Genomic DNA, 20854 nt, shown 5'->3' on the forward strand with positions numbered 1-20854 from the left:
AAACATGCGTAGTGGGGAGTGGGGGAGAGAAGGGGGAATCACAGTGGATAATGGATAGTGGATAATGTGTTAAACACCATTGTATTGTATTGGAGGGAGATTGATGTTGGTAGTTTTGAAGTGTAGTACCAAAGCTCCCTTTTTATGGTCTGTGGGGATGGGCATTCCACCCCGAAATGTTGCCCCCCTTACTCCACCACATCATCTTTTTCTGGTCTGATTTTTTACCCAATCCTTACTCCAATTGCTCCTCCTAGGGGTTTAGTTCATACCTATATTTTATCCATTTGAGTGTAACTATTATTAGAAAATATGTAATAAAACTTTTTTGTTTTTTTTGCGCCGCCTTTCCTTTTTAGTTTCTGGTATAGGGGATTTTACCTTATAGACTAAGGAACATATACGCTTGGTTTAGAGTGCATCTTTAGGGGTATCTTTGAACTTCTTCGTTCATCTTTTCTAACATATGTATTAACCCCCATTGCACCTACCTTTTTAAGGACCTCTTGGTTTAATAGGTGAGCAGTTCTCTACTAACCTTTTGTGCATCTGTATATACACCAAGTCTACAAAATCCTAAGTATAGCATTATTGTAGCATCCGTTATATATTATATTATATATTTGTTTTAATACATTTTTTGCCATATTCCAGTGTTGAATCGTCATTTTGTGTGTGTACTGGGAACACCCATAATTTTCTGTATGGGTATGATTCCTGATCTTAACAGGAAACTTAATTGCCTTTTAAGAATACCCAGAGTTATTCATGTACATCAGTATTTCACAGGAAGAGAAGTTATAGAAAGCCAGAATTAATCCATTCCCTGCCAGAGGGACCATCCCTGCTGGGAGTGAAGGATGTGTATGGGTGATACCGGGTTGTCAATCGTGGAGAAATTAAAATGTTCTTGCAAGTGCCTTCAAAAGTAATGTTGCTCAAGGTTCAAACTGATGTGCATGGAAGCACAGACGCAGAGACGCAGAGACGCCCAATTTCAAGATTATATGGGACTTTTATCAATAGTGCTCCGTCACATGAGAACCACAGCTACAGTATATTAGACAATGGTAAAAAGAGACCTGGGCGAGGAACTGGAAGGTGAGGATTGGGAGGATATCTTTAATGGAGTAGCTACCTGCTTTATCTATACAACTGTGAAAGAAAACGCGTACAAAAGAAATGCTACGGTGGTATAGAACTCCTATAGCCATGTCCAAATATATACCAGGATACTCTCCCTTATACCCAAAAGGGGTGTGGAGAGAGCCACATTCATTCACATGCGGTGGCCCTGCCCTTGTATTGCTGAACTTTGGGTCCAGATTCTGTTCGATACAGGGAATTCTGGTCATAGAGATACCATTGGATCCATGGCTATTCCTCTTGAACAGGCCCATTGTGGGTCTCTCGAGGGCAGAAAATTAACTGATAACCCAAATAGCCACCGCCACCAGATGCAAAATTGCTGGAGGTATGGATCCAGAATAAAATTCCTTCCATGCCAATTATAAAAAGACAACATATGGATTGTGTCCAAATGGAGGAGAAGTTGACTCGTCTTATCAATGATACGCGTGCTAGTTTTCAGAAAACTTAGAACCCATGGTTGTTATCTGTAGATAATCCAGGCATAAATTCACTACAGTAATGTTGTAATTCAGACCAGGCCCATATTACTTAATATAATGCAAAAGTAGGGGCTGTAAGTTTTGACTGACATGGATGTATAAGGATGTTCCGGTACCAACCCCCACCCACTATTATTTTATACCATTTGTGTTCCATATCTCCATCGTCCTTTAAAATAAAAAAAAATTAATTGGTTCTGAAAACGGACATTACAAGTTCAAAAAAAAATATAAAATATAATAATTTTGCAAGGCCTCCCATTGATTTATGGCAGGTAGATGAACTCGTTAAGATGGTCAGCTTCGCTAGGATTATATACCCATTTCAGATGCTGCCTATCCTGGTTCCCCATGCAGACATAAAATTAATTAACAGTGCAATAAATAAGTTTATATGGAACAAAAGGCAGAAATAGAATTGCAATGTCAAAACTATTTCTCCTAAAAAGGAACTTGGAGTGAGTTTAACCGATATTAGAAAGTACAATTTGTCAAGCATATAGTTAGGCATATGGGAGACTGGCTAATGGACCAATAAATATATTCCTGTTTGAAATTTGAGGACCAAATGGTGCTCCCAATGACGCTGAAAGAGATCCTACACACGAGTTGGGGAAAATATACCTTTAGTGATTAGAGGGAATCCACCGATAAGATACATGTGCCACGTGGAAGACACTGAGAAAAGTATGGAAGGTCCTACAAAATATCCATACACTGGCGACACACTTTATTCGAGCTTGGCTAGTCCCACGAATTCGGGTATACCCGGGTGTATTGAGGTTTGTGACTGTTTTCTGCCCGAGTGCATTGAGTTATTTTCCAAGCAGGGATTGAAGCATTTTATTCCCGCTGGCTGCAATACTGCACAGTATATATATATATACTGCATTACAATTCATGAATTTATGCCATCTGGTAGACACGCGAAGCATTGCAGCCTATTAAATCCTAATCATTATCATTTAACAGATCAGCCGCCCATCAGCCAGGCATGAACCCAGGCTGGGAAGGCAAATGCAACGGGGCTTGTCAGAGGTGAGGAGCGGCGCATTCCAGGTATCTGCCAGGTACATACCGGGTATTTGCTCGAATAAAGTGTGTCGGTGCAGTATTTCTGCCTATTCAAGGCAACATGAAATTTGAACCAGGTCGATCTCAAAATATGTTTTAGACGTGACCAAGGGAATTACAAAAAAAAAAATTTTTTTTTTTTTTTTTTAATAATTATGGGGCAGCTGGTAGACACAGAACGGGAACGCTTTGTCATTTCAAGTGTTCAGGGTTAAAAAGGAATTCCCACAATCTCACTACTTCCCTTACATTACTGTAAGAGCCTAGAGAACTAATGTATAAGAGATATTAGAAAATATATGTTTGATAGATACTGGGGGACTACAAATATTACATATTCGATCTCTGATATATGATTGGTGCCGAGATAAAGACCATGACAAGTAATTACAAAAAGTGGTAGCCAAGTGGAACAAGGACTTCCCAGAAATAGCAGAGATTGGCTCTTTATTGTTACTGTAGGCTTGGGTAGAATCAGGAAAATAACAATACCGGAGACATGCACAGAATTACAATTTACATTACTACATAGAGCATATTATGCATTTGATATCCAATATAAACAGATAGAAAAGGACAAAATAAATGCCCAAAATGTCTGCTTATTGAAGCGGATCTAACAACACTGCCTATGGGAATGCCCATGTATATCTGATTTTTGGGGTTCTAATATATATATATATACATGGCAAAAAAAGTGGTAACTGTGAAAGAAGCTCTCCCGGTTTTATTTGGGAATATAGAGGCGTGGAAAGAAGTTAGTGGGGACTCCGGAGTCCCAAGGATTTCTGAAATTACAGTATACTCCTGGAAGCTTGAAAGTCTATAAATGGGGCAATTGGTGAAATGTCACCCTCCAAACTTGGAAATGGTTAAAACATCTCTGGAAACAGGTTAAATTGTATTATTATTATTATTAATAGCAGCATGTTCTTGTGTAGCGCTGCTAGTTTTACACAGCGCTCTACAGAGACATTTTGTGGCACAAGTCCCTGCCCCGTGTAGCTTACAATCTATGTTTTTGGTGCCTGAGGCACAGGGAGATAGTGACTTGCCCAAGGTCACAAGGAGCCGGGAATTGAACCAGGCTCCCCTGCTTCAAACTCTCGGTGCCAGTCAGTGTCTTTACTCACTGACCCACTCCCTCTCAAGATAGAACAGTATATCCGAACATCTATAAATGTGTCAAACTAAAGTTATGTTTTGTACATTCTGCGAGTTCATTATTTTCAAAATTGTGTATGTTAAGCGCGAGTATCTGATTTATACCTTTTTACTTTCTTTTAAATACAATTTAAACACGGAAACTGTTAAAGATATGTTGAAATTCATCATATTTATCAGCAATGTTGAAAAGTAAAAAAAAAAAGAACAAAGAGGAAAAAAAAGTAATGTTAGATTTAAAGATATTCTACAACTATTAAACATTGGGGTGAAGCTCTGCCAACCTACATGTAAATCCCATTGTTAGATCCTTAGTACGATCGATCACATTGTAACCTTTGCAGGTAGTGATAACTTTTAAAGGACTTCAGCTGCGCTTAGTGCCGGCGATGATGCGACAACAAATGTAATGTCGCCATTGTCAGCGCTTATAATGCACGCGACCGAGCGACAGCGCTACCAAAAATCTGGCAGTCACTTATTTGACTTTTTCAGCGACGGTCTCCCCTTGTGGCCAATCAGAGCTTCTCCGTCCCTCTGCCTTCCCCCTTTCTGACGTCACTGGCCTTGTAGCTAACGACGTCTCCTAAACTTTAAATGCAACTATCGCAATGGCGACGTCATCGGTCTCGTCGCCGGCAGTATAAGCGCAGCCTTAGATAGAACACATGAGCCGTAGACACCCAAGAAGTATTATTCAGATGAACATTAAAAAAACAACAAAAAAAAAACATAAAAACCTGAATTTCTCACAAATAGGTCCAAGGACTAGAAAAATATCACAAAATGATCACACTGAAGATACTGCAGCACACAATTACTCTCAGAGGTATGTGCCCTGCATAAGAAACTTACCTTCTCAGCAGTACGGCACAGCTCAACTGCGATATCAGCTCCCGAATTCCCCAGTCCTACCACCAGAATGCGCTTCCCAGCATATTGTGTAGGCTCCTTGTAATCCCGATTATGCATGTAATGCCCTTTAAATTTCTCAATCCCTAGAAGAGAAAATTAATATTAAAAGAATAACCTTGACCTAGAGTTTCTCCAGCCAGTAATTTACCACATGCTTAAGAGGAAAAGCTACAATACAGTATATTTTAAATACAGAAACTGATAGACAAGACTCAGAACACATTTTGGATATAGTTTACAATAGGTGTTTTTTTTTTAAATCTGAATTTTATTAGTTTATCATTTGCATCTACCTCTTAGACACCCATTTTTAATCAGCAGGGCTGGCTTGGTCCTTTAGTGTGGTTTGGGTTGTCAAAATAATGGAACCTTACTTGTCTGTTATTTGTAGAGTTTGTAAGATGTTCAGGACTAACACATGGCTCCTACAGTGTATGTGTTCTAGCGAATTTCTGACAGCATACTAGTCTGTCTTTCCATTATCATAACATCTCATATTTTGTCTTTTCACCCGTTTCTTTGTGGGGGCTTCCACAAACTTCCAGGTTTGGGCAATGGTACACCAAGTTGCTAATAGTCTAGGGGTTTCCTTAATAGAAATACCCTTGGGTGCCAAGGTATATTACAGTCTGTTGCATCTTGTACTAACTTTATCTTTTCCCTGAGTTTGGTTCTCTTTGGTCACATCCACCAGATATGAAGATAAAATCCCTCTGGCCGCACTCCACTCAGCAGTTTGGAGAGTTTGCGGTTGAGAAATTATGCCTTCTGGATGGAGTGTAGTACGATCTTTGGTAAATCTTGATGTTTACCTCCTATAGCCGAATTTATGGAGGGAGGATTTTTCTGTCCGTTTCAGTATATCCCTCCAGTCCAGCTCCATTCCAATGTCCCTTTCTCACTGCAGCATACATTTCGGTTTGATATCTCTTGCATTTTTGGAGAGAATGTTGTAAAATAAAGCCTATTGTGCCTTTATTATTGTCCACATTGCAATAAAGGCTTTTGAATACTGCGAGTGGTCTAGTTATTTCTTGGGTTTTACGTGTGTGTACAAAATACCCTCTTTTTTTCATTTGGATCCAAGCTCTACTACTGTATGTGAGCAGGGAATCCACCTGAGACCCTGGCGGACCCTGTCCCGCCCCTCTAAAAACTAGGTGACCATAGACCACGTTTTACATTAGTGAATATATGGCCACTATTTTCGGTCACTTGTAGGTCTATACTGTGTGCACCTAGTTTCAACCTGCACTTAATTATATGGGTAGGTTTCTTTAAAAAAAAATAAATACAAAAATAAAATAAAAGTAGGAGAAATTGTTGCTTTGCAGTACATATCTATGAGATGTATTCACAAATGTGACTTACCAGGGAAGGATACGAGAGGAAGGTTTGGGTACACATGGTGACCAGTGCAGATCAGAACAGCATCAAAGACCGCCGACTCCTTCTTCCCAGCCTTCTCTATGGTAACGTCCCATTGACCAGTAATTGCGAAGTCTGGGCGCTTTCGTACACTGATAACGGCTGTCTAGAGGGAAAAAGATGTATTATGACAAATTTAAAGGTAATCTGTCCGAACACTGAAATGTCATGCCTTCAAATAGCAATATCTTGTTTTAGCCGTACTAGGAATACTTTTTTTTTTTATAAAATTCCCATTTTCCAAACTAAATGTGGAAATGGTACAGAGCAGAGTATATTATAACACTCCAAAAACCTATCTACTTTAAACTGTGTGATGTTAAAGATATAGTAGACTGCATCAAGTACTGCAGATGAGAGAAATCATTCTAAACAGTGCCGGGTAAATCGAAACATAAAACAGGTGTTTTAAACTTGTTTTCCATTGAACCGTGGGTTTCCACAGAACATTACGAGGGGTAATAATGCTCCACTACAAATGCATTAATGTTACAGTTAGGTGCATAGAAATTGTATATTTGAGTTACTTTGCCAGTGTAAATCTTTTTTTTTTTTTTCCCTCACAACTACGTAATCCTTTTGAAAAATTGTGTAAAACATGTAACCAAAAAAAATTAGAAAGCCTTTAGCCATCTTGTAAAATTGTAGGCAGCTAATTTAATTGCAAAGTCAATGGAATCGTCCTCAGAATCATTAATAAACCTACTTCTGCAGAAAAAAAAAAAAAATGTAAGGCATTAATGCTACTCATTTCATCTTAAATATATCTGGCATTTAATATTTAGAGTATATTAATTCTGGGGGGGGGGGGAGGGGTGTACACATTCATTTTATAGCACTTCCCTCCCAATGGAGAAGGCCATTGAAAAATACATATATTTGAACTCCCTACTCCTTTCTAGGTGCTACCAATACTATAAACCTTGTTAACCTCCAGATACCTTAAACTTTATGTGCCTGAGCAGTTCAAAATGCTCAGCATAAAGGCGCAAGTAGTCCAGGAACAGGGAGTTATGCATGAAGTTGGGGTACTCGTCAGGGATAGGGAAGTCTGGGTAGCACATCATCTCCTTGCAGGCATTGGTGAAGACGGAGCGGTAGATGCTGGCTCTCCCATCTTCTGCATGGTCCTAGTTAAGAGATAGTTACATTAAAAGGAAGCAAACTGTAAGGCGTACGTATTGTGTGGCTCTTACAATGCTGCAAGCCACAGAGAAAGAATGGATTTACATTTTCCAAAACCTTTTCAGACCACAAGACATTCCATGGAAAGACACACTTGCACGTTCAAAATGTTTGTTTGTGAAGTGGACATTTGTGTGAAACATACCGGTGCGACAGAATGTCTAATATTTGTAAATATGCATATATACCAATGGCAACAACCTTCCTCAACTTGATAGTCGTTTCATAGAGCATTGCGAGGAAGCATAGGAAATCATATTCACCAGCTATAGAAATCTGTGCCCACTTGAGCTGCACTTACACAGCTCGTAATGCCCTCCATCACCTGCAGCAGTGCCACAACCTGTCACAGGTAAGGCTAAGGCCCCGCTGGAGGCGTTCTGGCAGCGTGTGCACAGCTGAAAACCGCGATCTGCGGTCTGTTAGTGATTGGTGGCGCAGGGGGCGTGACCATGAACTTGTTAGGCTGCCATTGGTTCTAGGATTTGTCTTTGCATTACATAGATATTTGGTTGTAGTTTGAGTAATGTGTTACAGCTAATAACGTCGCCCAGAAAGAGACGTTTGTTTTTTATTTTATTATTATTTCAAAGCTGATTTATCTGAAAAAAAAACAAAAAAACCACTGATCTCTTCTGTGTAGACTTGGAAAGCAGATAAAACAATTAACAGACCTGAAGACTGATCTGAAAATAAGCAGCAATCACTAGTGGTATTTTTGGAATAATATACTTAGCATGATAGCATTTGGAAGGGATTTGGCTCCTGCAATGTCCCCTCTTGATTGGCTCACAGCACACAATGTGACGCGTCGCCGCACGGGAACACAATCCTGTTGTATCCCCTGTTGGCTGACGGGACACTGCGCGAAGAGGGACAACAAGCAAGGAGACACCGGGGCCTGCTAGAAATAAGGTGAGGTACTGGTGAGAGGCGCGCAAACCACCGTCAGCAGCGGGGATCTGGCCGTAAGGCTGGTCTACAGTATAGTGTGCGCACGGCGCTGCACGCACTTCGTTTACATATTGCAGGCGGTGACATGGGCGGCTAGGGGGCGTGACGGCGTTTTTTTAAATGTAAAGTCTGCAAAACAATGTCCATAATACATCAATAAGTCTTCAAGTAATCTGGTGTAGTGATGTCCAGCTGGTAAGCAAAAATAGTCCAGAAATGCACAACTTTTTTTTTTTTTTTTTCACCTTGCACTGCAGTATATTGGTTTGTCCCAAGATATTTATGTAATTTTTTTATATTTGCTTTTGGCAGTCTTTATTAACATTGTGTAAGAAATTGTAGATTTGAGTAGCACTTCATTCCATTATTTCACAATTCTTCTCAGTTTAAGTGCCACGGTTTTCAGAGCCAGTTGTTTTAGCATTAGGGGGGTGGGGTGGGGGAAATGGTGGAGTCCTGGCCATAGCATTGGTACTTCAATTATTGCCCCCTGTTTAAACCCACGTACTGATATAATTATGGGCAAGAAAAAAACATGTATTTTATAATGCAGAAAACACATTGTTAAATCAGACATACCATGAAATTCCACAGTCCCCCAACACTGTCACTCTTCTCGAAACAGGTGGCTCGAAGTCCAGCTTCTAGGCTACATTTGAGGGCAGCAAGTCCACTGATTCCAGCACCAATTACTGCCACATTTTGTGCCATGTCCAGCTGTATCTAAACAAGAACACAGGTAGCTCAGAACATAATACAGTAAGACATGATCACACACACACCTCGCCCTCCTCCCCCCTCACACCCCAAAAGACATTTCATATATGAACTTTCTGAATATACTTCATTAACCATTGCCAAGTTCAACCTACACCCACCACCCCATTTTACCAAGGCAGGCCTGCATGGAACAAAGACTTTCTTGCAAACAAGCACCACTGCTTCATGGGGGTTTCATAAGACTATCTATGCTATACATTGTATGTCTAAATACAGCAAAGCAACCCTACCCCCATGGCTAAATACAGCATTTCTACAAGGATACCAAGAAAGGAATGCATTGATTTGAAGCCCCCCTGGCAATAAAGTAATTTCTATGAATGCCCTTATTAGCAAACCCCTACCCTGGCACCCCAATCAGAAAATCTATACATTTTCACCTAAAATTTAGGGTGTCTCTTTTTTTTTAAGATAGAGAAAATTGGTCAGTATGATACTAGCTTAATCCGTTTCTGCCCAAGAGGCATGAATCAAACCACAGAGCAATGGGCAATAGCTTAGCAGATCTCTAAAGCAATGAAGGATCTGAATTATAATCATCTGATTGAGCAAATCTGTAAACCAAAGCAAACCAATCTATGGAAGACAAACATACCTCTCCAGCTGCTTTGATGTCTCTTAAATTGAAATGTAAGAGCAAAGGCTTACACCCATTCAAAAAATATGCTCCCACAGCCATTATGTACAAAGTAGGTAAACTTGCAGAAAGTAATCTGCTGAGTCAGATAAAAATATAGGGAGCTAATTTTTTTTTCTAAATTAACCAGGTCCATGTACAAACCACAGCTAAAACAAAGCCCCACTCTTATATGTGTTCTCCTAATCAGATTTCAGCTGGGAGGAAGCTCTTTTAAAATAGGCCTGGCAAACCACTTCCTGTTACCTAAAGTCAGGCGATATTTCTATCTGGCCTCAAAAATAAACCTCCCATGAAATTGGGTGGCCAGTGTGGTCTTTGTGTAGCTGTTCTACTTCAATTTGCACACAACATCAGATAGGCTAGTGATTTACAGAGGACACAAGTAAACTAGTATTGCTAACAGGACCTATGGTGATGGGGACTCTTTTGTTCTATTGGGACAAAAAATAAACCATAAAACCTGGACTGGATCAACTTGTGCTGCAGACCTGGGTTTAGTCCCTAACATTAAAGTCAACTGCTCAATCTTTCTGATCAAACGTGACCAAATTCTTTCTAGGATTCCAAATTAAAATAATTGGAGTATGTTTTGCTTTCCAGCTCCCATTCCACTTACAGTTTGTGCAATTTTCAGTATGGAAATGTGTTGGGATGGGAGATACACAACTAGAACTGCCTATGCGTGTCATTGGTTATCGCAGTGCCCATGTGGTTTCAAGTTTGGAGCAGGGGTGGCCAACTCCAGTCCTCAAGAGCTACCACCAGGTCAGGTTTTCAGGATATTCCTGCTTCAGCACAGGTGGTGCACTCTTCAAATGAGCCACTAATTGTGCCCCCCTGTGCTGAAGCAGGGATTTCCTGAAAACCTGACCTGTTGGTAGCTCTTGAGGACTGGAGCTGGTTACCTTTGGAGGAACGCTTCAGCCCAATTTCAAAACCTGAACCTAGAAAGGCACGACCCGGATTCATTTACTGACATTTAGTCAGTATATGGTAACCAAAACCTACCTTTCAAGGGTTAAAATAATTTAATAACAGTTAGCATACTGATCAACATGTTAAAAGTCCAATCAGAAAGATTATGGAAAAACTAAGAGATCTTCCTAGCCTCCATTTGTTTGCATTGATGTGAGGGAACTTTTGTCAGGGAGAAACCCGAGAAAAATTGCCTTTGTCCGCTAAGAATGGTAACATTTTCCTGGAACACAGTGCGATAATAGGTCTGGTTTGTCCACTGCAGGGGTAAACATTCCAATGAAGTCAGTAAATATGACTTCGTAAACAAGGTTTTCTTGCATATAGTGCACTTCTTTTTGGCAGAGTTTAATTAGCCGCACACACTGGTAGAAAGAGACAGAACTCTTTACAAATGATCAAACTGAGATCCAGCCACTATTCCAGTATTTTGCAGGTCCCATTGCCCATGGACATCTTTGCTGCTTATGCAAATTTGTAATGAAAACAGGGCAGATGAAGTCTGCCCCTGATAAGCTTGCTTGATTTCAGACAAGTAAATCATTCTTCATGCATGATATAAACAAAGCCATAACTGGAAGACATCATATATCTGAAACCTTTTAGGGAAATCTAAAGATAGAAACGTTCAGATTCAGGGGAAAAATATGTGTCATTTTATTATGTCTACCATACAGACGAAATTAACATCTTTCCTAATGAACTTACTGTTGCGGACCCTTTTAATCTCCTACATCCCCGAATTTTTTCGGGGATGTTTTCCGAATCTCACGCACTTTGCCGCATTCATGGCGAGACAGCGCTAATAGCGCTAATGCAATGAAATGCCCGCGGCGCCTAAAAATACCGGAACATGCCGCATCTGCCCGCGGTTTTAAAAGCCGCGCCGAAACGGCCGCACGAGGCTGAAGGCGGCCGCCACTGTATCAGCAAACTTTATCAAGAATGACCCCTTTCTTTTGGTATTGCCAACTTGACTCTATGCCATCATGATAAATTAACCCATTCTATGATTTCTAAGTAATTCTGCTGCATCCTTGTTCTCAATATCCATGCATTCATATGGTTAATGGAGACTAGCACAGCCAGGCCTGGATGAGAACATTATGACATGGAGCAGCACCGGCAATATTGAAATCTACCTTGAAACCCATATTTGTTTTTGTTAAAGATACCGGCCAACGCATTTGAGGTCACCAATGTGCTAATCATTCAATCCTGGTTATGTATCAATTTGCTGACCTGTCGGTACTGTAACTTTTGTTTTACTTGCATGTGATCTGAGGAAAGACTGACTTAAACTATTACTAGTGTGACCATATTTGTCGCGGCAAAAACCGGGACAAAGGTCACACATGCGCCGTTGGCACTTGCCGACTGCGCATACGAGAACGGCAAGCGACAACAGCGCATGCGCAAAGAGCGCTTGCCGACCGCGCATGCGCGATCGACACTTGCCGTCTGCTCGTGCACATGCACGATTGGCACTTGACGACTTTGCATGTGCGATTGGAGCTTGCCGATCACGCATGCACAGGAGCAGCTGGTAGAGTAAGTGCCGATTACTCATGCACAGCCAGCACACCCATGCACAATCGGCGCTCGCCAGGAGGATCCAAAAACCAGGAGAGCACCCCAAAAAGTTGTGACAGAGCCCTAAAAACCAGGACTGTCCATGCTAAACCGGGACATCTGGTCACCCTAACTATTACCTCCCTGTTGAATTTTGCCCGTTTCCTGAAATCTTTTGAATTTTTGTCATTTTAACCAGGTCACATGATCAATGGGACCTGCACATTGGTCAGTTGACCTTGCACATAGGGGTCGTATAATCACTGCAAATGTTTGTGTGGGAACTCTGCTTATTTGTTTTGTGAAAAAAATTACACATTTTGCAGGGTTCGCAAACATTTCACGAATCGCTACCGAGAACAGCAACAGCCAACCAATATTTTCCAAAGGGAACAGGATTTTAATAGAGAAAGAAAGCAGCAAAGAATTTTGTGAATGTAGCCCCCTTTCCCTATGCTAAAGGGAAGTAGGCAGGCGACTACCTGTGCTGCTGAACCTGTATGCTCACAGGAGGCCTGAACCTCCGCTTCTGGCAGCCTGGGGGGAGCTCTATCTCTATGCGTGCAGCGCCTCCACCTTTGAGGGATGCCAGCGTTGGTGGGATAACCCCTCACAGGACACAATACAACAGTAATAACAATATAACACCACACAATAAATCTATATATAACCGATCTTCACTACACACAGTGTAATGCAACCATAACATACATATGATAACCCACGGCCTGAGTGTTCCCCCCCCAACCTAATGTACTGAGGATGCCAGAGCACCAATAACTGCAGGTGTCCGTGCATGCAATCCCCACCCAAGTGTGAGGTAGCGCTACCCCAATGTGTCAGGAATCGTTGGTGCACTGAGGATACCTACCTGTGTAGTCCAGTACACCAGGGGCAGCTTCCGAACCGACTCTAAAGCAGGTCCCAAGCAGCTGGGCCTCCGACAATAATCCTCTCTCGCCTAAGGGTCCAGGCCTCGAAGTGGGGAGAGCTCCAGTCGGAGGGTCTCACACAAATGTCTCTGAACACTGTGGTCTGGTCCCAGGCTGCAAATAGCCTCGTGGATGTCCGTCCACCGGTGCAGCAGTACTGCCTGGTACTAAAGTGGAGGGTCCCTATCTGAGGCCTTCTCTATGATACTGATCTGTTGTGGGGGCCTAAGGGGCAGTATCTAGGCCTAGCCCAGGAGCTACTTGCTCCCTGAACACTACCTACTCCTTTCCTGGCTCCCACTCGAGAAGGATATCCTCCTCCTCTCTTCCGGTTCCCGTCCTTCGCGCATGTGCATTCTCCTTGCGGCGTCACCTACAAGATGGTCCCCGTATTGGCCATGTCCGATACCCTTCAAAATGGCCACCACCTGCCCTGGAGCACCAAAAGCCATCTTCAGGAGTGTACTCCTCTGCACCCATGCCCCTGTCATGTGGAGTGCCACATGGATCTATCTTATCTCCTATGTTGTTCGCAGTGTATATGCTGCCACAGACATAATCAGTGCACCAGGCACTAAGGACCTATTATCAGTCTACAATAGATGTTTATCTGAGCTCCTAGAGTGGATGAGTGCCAGTTGGTTGAATTGAATCCTGATAAGACAGATGTACTCGTGGTAGATACTCACCATCGGAAGAAAAAAAGACTGCAGTTAGGTCAACCAACTGGCCTTAAATTTGTAGGTTCCCAGTTGCTAAACTCTGTCCATGTGTGGAATCTTGGTCTTGTCCTTGACTGTGACATGACCCTTAAACATCAGTTGTCAGTCGTGGTCAAATCTTTATTCTTCCACCTAACGAACATAGCCAGGATTAAGCACTTGATCCCCCCAGAAGATCTTACTTGCTCATGCCTCTGTGGCCTCATGCCTGGACTTCTGCAATGCACTCTACCTGGGTCTTCTGAAAAAAAGACCTGTGCCACCTGCAGTTGGTGCAAAATGATGCGGCTAGGGTGTTAACTAACCAGACCCCTTCTTGCCACATGTCACCTGTACTCCGTTCTCGGCACTGCCTTCCTGTAAATGGGAAATTTATTTAAAGATTGGCTTGTTGACATTCAAAGCACTACATGACCAGGGTCCCAGGTGAAAGACCTTCTAGTTCCCTACAATTCGCTCACTTCGATCTGCAGACAAAGGATTCCTAATATTTCCCAAACTCTTCTTAACTTCCTTTGGGGCCCGAGCTTTTAGCCAGGCTGCTTCCACTCTTTGGAACAATCTGCCTCGTACAGTTCAAGAGGCCCCCTTCTGGAAATCTATAAAAACAGGCTTAAGATCTATCTGTTTACCTTGGCATTTAATTACTGGACCTGCCCAACATTTAATAGCTACAGTACCATCCCATCCTGTATTGTATCTTTCCTTGTGTTTGGTCTCTTTTTTATAAACCTTAAATGTTTTCTTCTTTTTTGTAACTGTGAAGCGCTTTGAATCCCATTTTTGGAACAGCACTATATAAATAAAGTTAATATTATTATTATGATTATAATTTACATACCAACTATCACCAGGTCAACAATGGGATAATAATCAAGTATTTCCATTTGCTGGCTGTTAGCAACTTTCAGATTAAAGAAAGACTGGCGGGGATCCATATTATCAGATATGTGCTAACAGTAGGTCGATGAACTCATGAAACAATTGTGCAATCACAAAATGTATCAGAGAGGCAATGTCATGTATGTCATTGGGCTGTGGGAGACAAAGCTGAGGGATTGGGAGTGAAACTCTTGAAGTGAGGAGAAGCTTGGGGTTAACATTTAATGGGTTTTAGGAATTTCACTTGGCACCTGATCACTCTGAGAAGTAAATCCATGGCAGGCTTAGGAATGTAAAAGCATAAAAGGCCAAATGTATTAATGTTACAAACTGGAGCGCTGCTCCAAAAAGGGCACACAAATAGTGTAATTTTGACAATGCGTCCGTATGCATCATTGTATTAGGGTGCTGTGGGGCAATTGTGCTTAGCTTGTGTCATTTTGTGATTTTGGGAAGAGTTTCTTGGAGCAATACAAATTGTTCACAAACACTATCCTGCAAACTTTTTTTTAAGGACTCTACCATAGAAAGAAATAGTCTGGTCTTATTTGTGCCCAATTTTTACTGGGAAGGAGGAACATTTTTGACACCAATGGGTGAGCCCATCCAAAGTTAGAATTATACATTGACACGGGTACATTTCTGTGGCATTGTTTATTAAGGTACAAGATGCAGGGCCGCCGACATGGGGGGAGAGCCGGGACAAGTGTCCCGGGCCCGGTGTCTGCGGTGGGCCCAGCCGGCCCCAGCTCTCCCCAGCTGTGGGCCTCCCTCACTGACTCTGTCCAATGCGAACCTCTGACTCCAGCGAGCGCCGGGCCTCTCTGATGCCGACACGCCAGAAGCTGGACCCAGCTTCTGGCGTGCCCTGGCATTAGAAAGAGGCCCGGCGTTGTTCAGTCGGGGCACGTTGGAATCAGAGGTTCGGCCTGGGACAGCGTCAGTGAGGGATGCCCGCAGCTGCGGAGTGCCGGGACTCCAACAACGAGAGGACTGGCAGCAGGGCAAAGAAGTTGGGCCCGGCCAGAGGTCTGGCCCAACTTCCAGCTCCGGCTGGTCAAGTCACGGCTCTCCTCAACTGTGGGCCTCCCTCACTGTACTGTGCAGGGCCTGTTTCTGACATTGTTGCATGCACTGGCATGAGAGTGAGGCCCACACCGCTAGGATGAGCTGGGGCACCAGGGGCCTGAGACCATCCCCAAGGTATTTTGTATGTATTTGGGGTCTGTTTTTTGTATTTGGGGGTGTTGTATGTATTTGGGGGGTGTTTTATTTTTGGTATGCATTTTGTGGGGGTGGGGGGGGGGTGTAATTATTATGTGTGTGTGTGTGGCCAGGGGAGGAGGGAATGAGTATGAGCAGGAGGAATTGAGGAAGCGGGATTGTGTGAGAGTGGCGGGGGAGGGGGAGTGAAGAGAGTGGGGTTGTAAGAGAGATATGGGGAAGGAGAGAAGTACATGGGAAGAGGGGGGAATAGAGGAGGGGGCTTGCAAGGTGTGAAATGGTGGGGGGGGGCTCGCAAGACTGTTGTCACGGGGAGGCAAGTGTGGGGAGGTGTCGTAATTCTTGTCATGGGCCCCGGGAAACATGTCGGTGACCCTGACAAGATGTTTTATAATTTAGGAGTATGTACAGCATTGATATATACTGTACTGTGTATTTCATTTTGCCTCAGATATTGAAAATAAATTGTGGGAAAACATTTCACGTTTATGGCTACAAAAGGGATAATATAGGAATTTGGCCATTCTCATTCCCTGTATTTAGTTAGTAAGGGGGAGTTACTTAAAGCAGTATATACAACGCTTGGTTTCCTGTAGTCGGGAGGGAGTTTGAGAATTAAGGTTCTAGTGAAGTAGATCCAGGGATACAGGCCACAAGAGTGCTGGTCCCATGGAGTAGTGAGCCAAGTGGACAGAGCTCAAGGAGGCATGTGACAAACCAGTGGTCTTCAGGAGTTAAGCCCTGTGCCATCTAGTAAAGGACCCCCCTGTCCGAGCAGTAGTGTCTCCTTGGGTAGCCTCCCCTAATACCTCAAGCAAATGCCCCCCAAACATCCATGGCACCCGTTTCAATCTGCTTAATCTCACCACCCTTCCCAAAAACCCACTAGCCTGGTGGCCAATGTCCCTGACTACCTATAACATCTTAAGGGCTAATTACAGGTCCAACCAGCCACACAGAGATTGCCTACCAACAACCCCAGTGGAACTGCCAGGTTCTAGAGAGGACCCAGTGACCGGGTGTCATTTTGACTGTGCTCCCCTTTGCATCATTGTATTAGGGTGCTTTGTTTTTGCTTTACTTGCATAACATGGAGATTTGGGAAAGTTGGATTACGAGCAAGTAGGGGAGGAGTTTTTTTTAGCATCAAAATAAAAAAAGATATATCAATGTTTGCATCCACAAATTGTGTAGGTTTGTGTCAATCAAATTTGCCAGGTGTGATATGTCATTAAAGCAGCAGTCCAAGCTGCTGTTTATTTTTATTTTTTTCTCCTTTAATACGTATGTGCATCAATACAATCCACACAATGATAAGTAATTAGCCAAGTTACCAATCGATCTGTTCTCCATTGATCGATCAGTGAAGATTGGGCTCGGGGGTTCACTAAATGGCTGCAGAGGAGTATTCTGCAGTCAGTGGAACGTATTTGCATATTAATAGGACAAAGTTCTGTGGGAAAGATCAAGTGATCAGGCAGTCACTAGATACAATTGGTGCACTTCTGAAGAGAGGGCAGGGCTCAAAAAGGGGTGTGTCAGAGCCTGTTTCAGAAGAGGAAGGGGATGTGACTTTGTAAATGATTGCTATATAAAACAAAACATGCTTGTTACATTATAATAGATTAAAAATGTCATTTAGAGTTGTTGTTTTTTAAATGCTACAAGTATTTTCTCATAGTACAGAAAAAAATTATAAAAAGAAACACATGTAGCATATTGCTTGGACTGCAGCTTTAAACCTTTGTTCTTAAGAAATTAGAGTTCGATATAAAAGCGTAATGAACATGTTTCATACATAGTGCACTGGTGCAAACTGATGTGAAAGTAAATGTTTATGTTAAGCTTTACTGTATGTTATGAAGCAAATTGGACCATCTCCATACATACTGTATCACAAGCATTTTCTAGGCATTTTATTAGGGTGAAAGTCTAATCTTAATAACTGTAGGTCAAATTCTCATTCAAATTACCTTTCGGTAAAATTATATTGTAATGGGTGGTATAAAAGCAGCATTGACTGAGTCTGACCCTAGTAAATAAATTGCCAGCCTACATCTTGCATGGAGATTAACCATATTAATGTATTACAACTAGTACAAACAGACTTGCCCTTTGTCAGAATCTAAAAAGAAGGACTGGTTTGCTTCTCCCTAAATGGTAACACCAGGGCTCTATATTTCCAGGGAAGGACAAATCCATTCAGTTTTACCAGGCATTGGAAAAATACAAGTACTGGAGTTTGAAGTGGGAGGTCCTGTTTTGAAATCCAATGCCAGTTCTAAATGACCTGTGCCAGACACATCTTCACACACTGTATCTCGATTGTAAGCTTTTTAGTATTATCCAACTACATTCATTTCTGTGCTCATCTATGGTATTACATGAGAATACAGTATTGTCATTTTTACCATAATGTGAAATCTCTTGAAGTGGTCAATGTATGTATGTATGTATGTATGTCTTTATTTGTATAGCGCCATAAAATGTACATAGCGCTTCACAGTAGTAATACATGTCATATAAATAACAAATATAAATAACAGATCATGGGAATAAGTGCTTCAGACATACTGTAAAAGTAACATTAAGGAAGGAGTCCCTGCTCCGAGGAGCTTACAATCTAATTGGAGCTAAAATCAATCAAACCAAAATTCTGTCAGAGGGTCAATCATTATGAGGGAACTACCATTTCAGTTCTGTATTGGGCAATATAGTAAATTGCTACTACTGCGCAGTACCAATACCAATACAGGCGTACCCCGCATTAACGTACGCAAGGGGTCCAGAGCATGTATGTAAATCGAACATGTATTTAAAGTGAGGTACTACCTTTTTTCACTTTGGTACAGGTAGGGAGCTGGTATTGGTGTTCAGGGCGTGCCTGTGTCCTGCTCACAGGGGCATGCGCGTACTGCCGTTTTCCAATTGGGCGAGGGGAATCAGCGCGTCACACAACTACGGCGGTCTGTAGGGCTGAGTTGTCCGTACTTGCGAAGTGAGCGTACAGACACAGGGAAATTGTGCTATTGTAAATATGTCGGTACTCGTGAGTGTCCATAAAGTGAAGGTCTGTATGGCGGGGTATGCCTGTACTTAGTAAATGACTGTTTAGGAGTCACAAATTCTCAGTCTAATGAAGTCAGATGTTTTGCTCCAGTTACAGCTGGAAACCTCTGGCCTTAACCCAGGGAGAGAAGGGCCTGGCAAGAAGACAGAAAAGTGGGGCAAGGTTAAGCAAGGATACATACGAATTAATTTAAAGAAGAATAAAAAGCATAGAACTATAAAAGGAACTGTTAGCAAAATAAATGCTTTCATGCATACCTCTGGCAGCAACATGGGTTAAGTTAGTCATTTGTGAAAGATGGTCAACATGTGTGAGCTGTCAAAGTGACTTGTGTTCCCTATGTTACTTACATTTAGTCCCTGTTGATTGTTTGGGACTTTTCTCGTTCTTTCCCTTGTGATGAATCCACAGCTTCCTTAATAATTTATCTCACCCTCACTCATTCACACTGGGTTATTTCTCTGATCTAGCATAGTCTGCAAACTAACAAGAATTAGTTCTGAACCGGCAATGAATTCTGACTCCTCCCTGCATAGAGGGAGTGATGAAAGCTCTGACAAACTAGGAGGCGAGGATATATTTTTCTGTTTGTCCACCAGGAGCTTATTTCTTCCAGCAGAGATTTCAGAATCCTGTATTAATGATAAATAGAAGGAAGACACATCTGGTTTGAGATCCAGATATGCTTTACCATTGCTGTGTATGATGAAATCCCAATAAATTACTTGGTATGCACAAAGCAGAGTAGCACAACCAATAGTACTGTAGTTTGTAGTGTTTACAGTACATCTGTGTTGGATAATATAAAATTGCATGTACACAATAAAAAGGATTACAAGGGAAAGATTAAAAATATAAAATGAGAGAGAAGCGCACACATCAAAGTATAGTATGATTTCCTTTAGTTGGCACAAAAAATAAAAATGCACTTGCAGCATATCTGTGCATCATGAGCAGTGGACAGAATAGTAGATAGGGTCTCCATAGACCAGGAACTGTATGCAGGGTTCCTCGCACTTGCTGACGAGTCCGTCAAACCGTTCCGTCTGTTTGCACTCATACGGTATCCTGGTTCTTTCACACCATGTGGGTGATATGTCGCTGCGTCACTATGTCGTCACTTTCGCGACCCAGACGTCCGTCGCAACAATTAAATACAACGGAGCATCCAGGCAGATCAATTAAATTATGCTAAGGTGCAATGTGTCACTTTCCCACTTGTGCACAGCAAATCCCTCAGCACAAGCACACCGAGCTAGGAGAAAAATATGCTATGAAAATTGTTCGTCTGATTGAAGAATTTGACAGAAGACTCACTTTGTCTAAAGAAGAAGACATTCAATTGAAGATCCCTTTTCAGTGGATCCAGCAGACTTGCCATTCCAATTGCAGTTGAACGTTATTTATTTATAAAATGTTTTACCAGGAAGTTTGACATTGAGAGTTACCTCTCGTTTTCAAGTATGTCCTGGGCATAAAGTTAAGATGACAAATAATACATGGTCACAAATACATAGTTACATACAGTAAGTGAACAGGGTACACATTATATATGAGACATTGCATGCACAGTTAGAGATAATATATATTATAGGCGTATGTACCTGTTATAGACCAGATTAAAATGTGAGACAGCTTTAGTTTTGAAAGAACTTAGACTGGTGGTGGCTGTGAGAGTCTCCGGTAGATTGTTCCAGTTTTGGGGT

The 20854-nt window shown here is 42.0% G+C and overlaps 1 protein-coding gene across 2 annotated transcripts in view; it reads right to left on the bottom strand.

The window, feature by feature from the left end:
• Nucleotides 1–19685, bottom strand: part of LOC142503885 (flavin-containing monooxygenase 3-like) — a 28799-nt gene extending 9114 nt beyond the window's left edge. The window contains exons 1-6 of one of the 2 annotated variants that reach the window (XM_075616773.1): nt 19499–19685; nt 18911–19281; nt 8931–9074; nt 7154–7342; nt 6156–6318; nt 4725–4867 (exon numbers count right to left, since the gene is read on the bottom strand). In XM_075616773.1, the coding sequence (XP_075472888.1) occupies nt 4725–4867; nt 6156–6318; nt 7154–7342; nt 8931–9062 (627 nt within the window). In that variant the 5' untranslated portion in view covers nt 9063–9074; nt 18911–19281; nt 19499–19685. The remainder of the gene's footprint in view (nt 1–4724; nt 4868–6155; nt 6319–7153; nt 7343–8930; nt 9075–18910; nt 19282–19498) is intronic. The other variant, XM_075616772.1, reaches the window with a different exon arrangement.
• Between the last annotated feature and the right edge of the window lie 1169 nt (nt 19686–20854).

Source organism: Ascaphus truei, chromosome 10, assembly GCF_040206685.1.
Source record: "Ascaphus truei isolate aAscTru1 chromosome 10, aAscTru1.hap1, whole genome shotgun sequence".
NCBI classification, from domain to species: domain Eukaryota; kingdom Metazoa; phylum Chordata; class Amphibia; order Anura; family Ascaphidae; genus Ascaphus; species Ascaphus truei.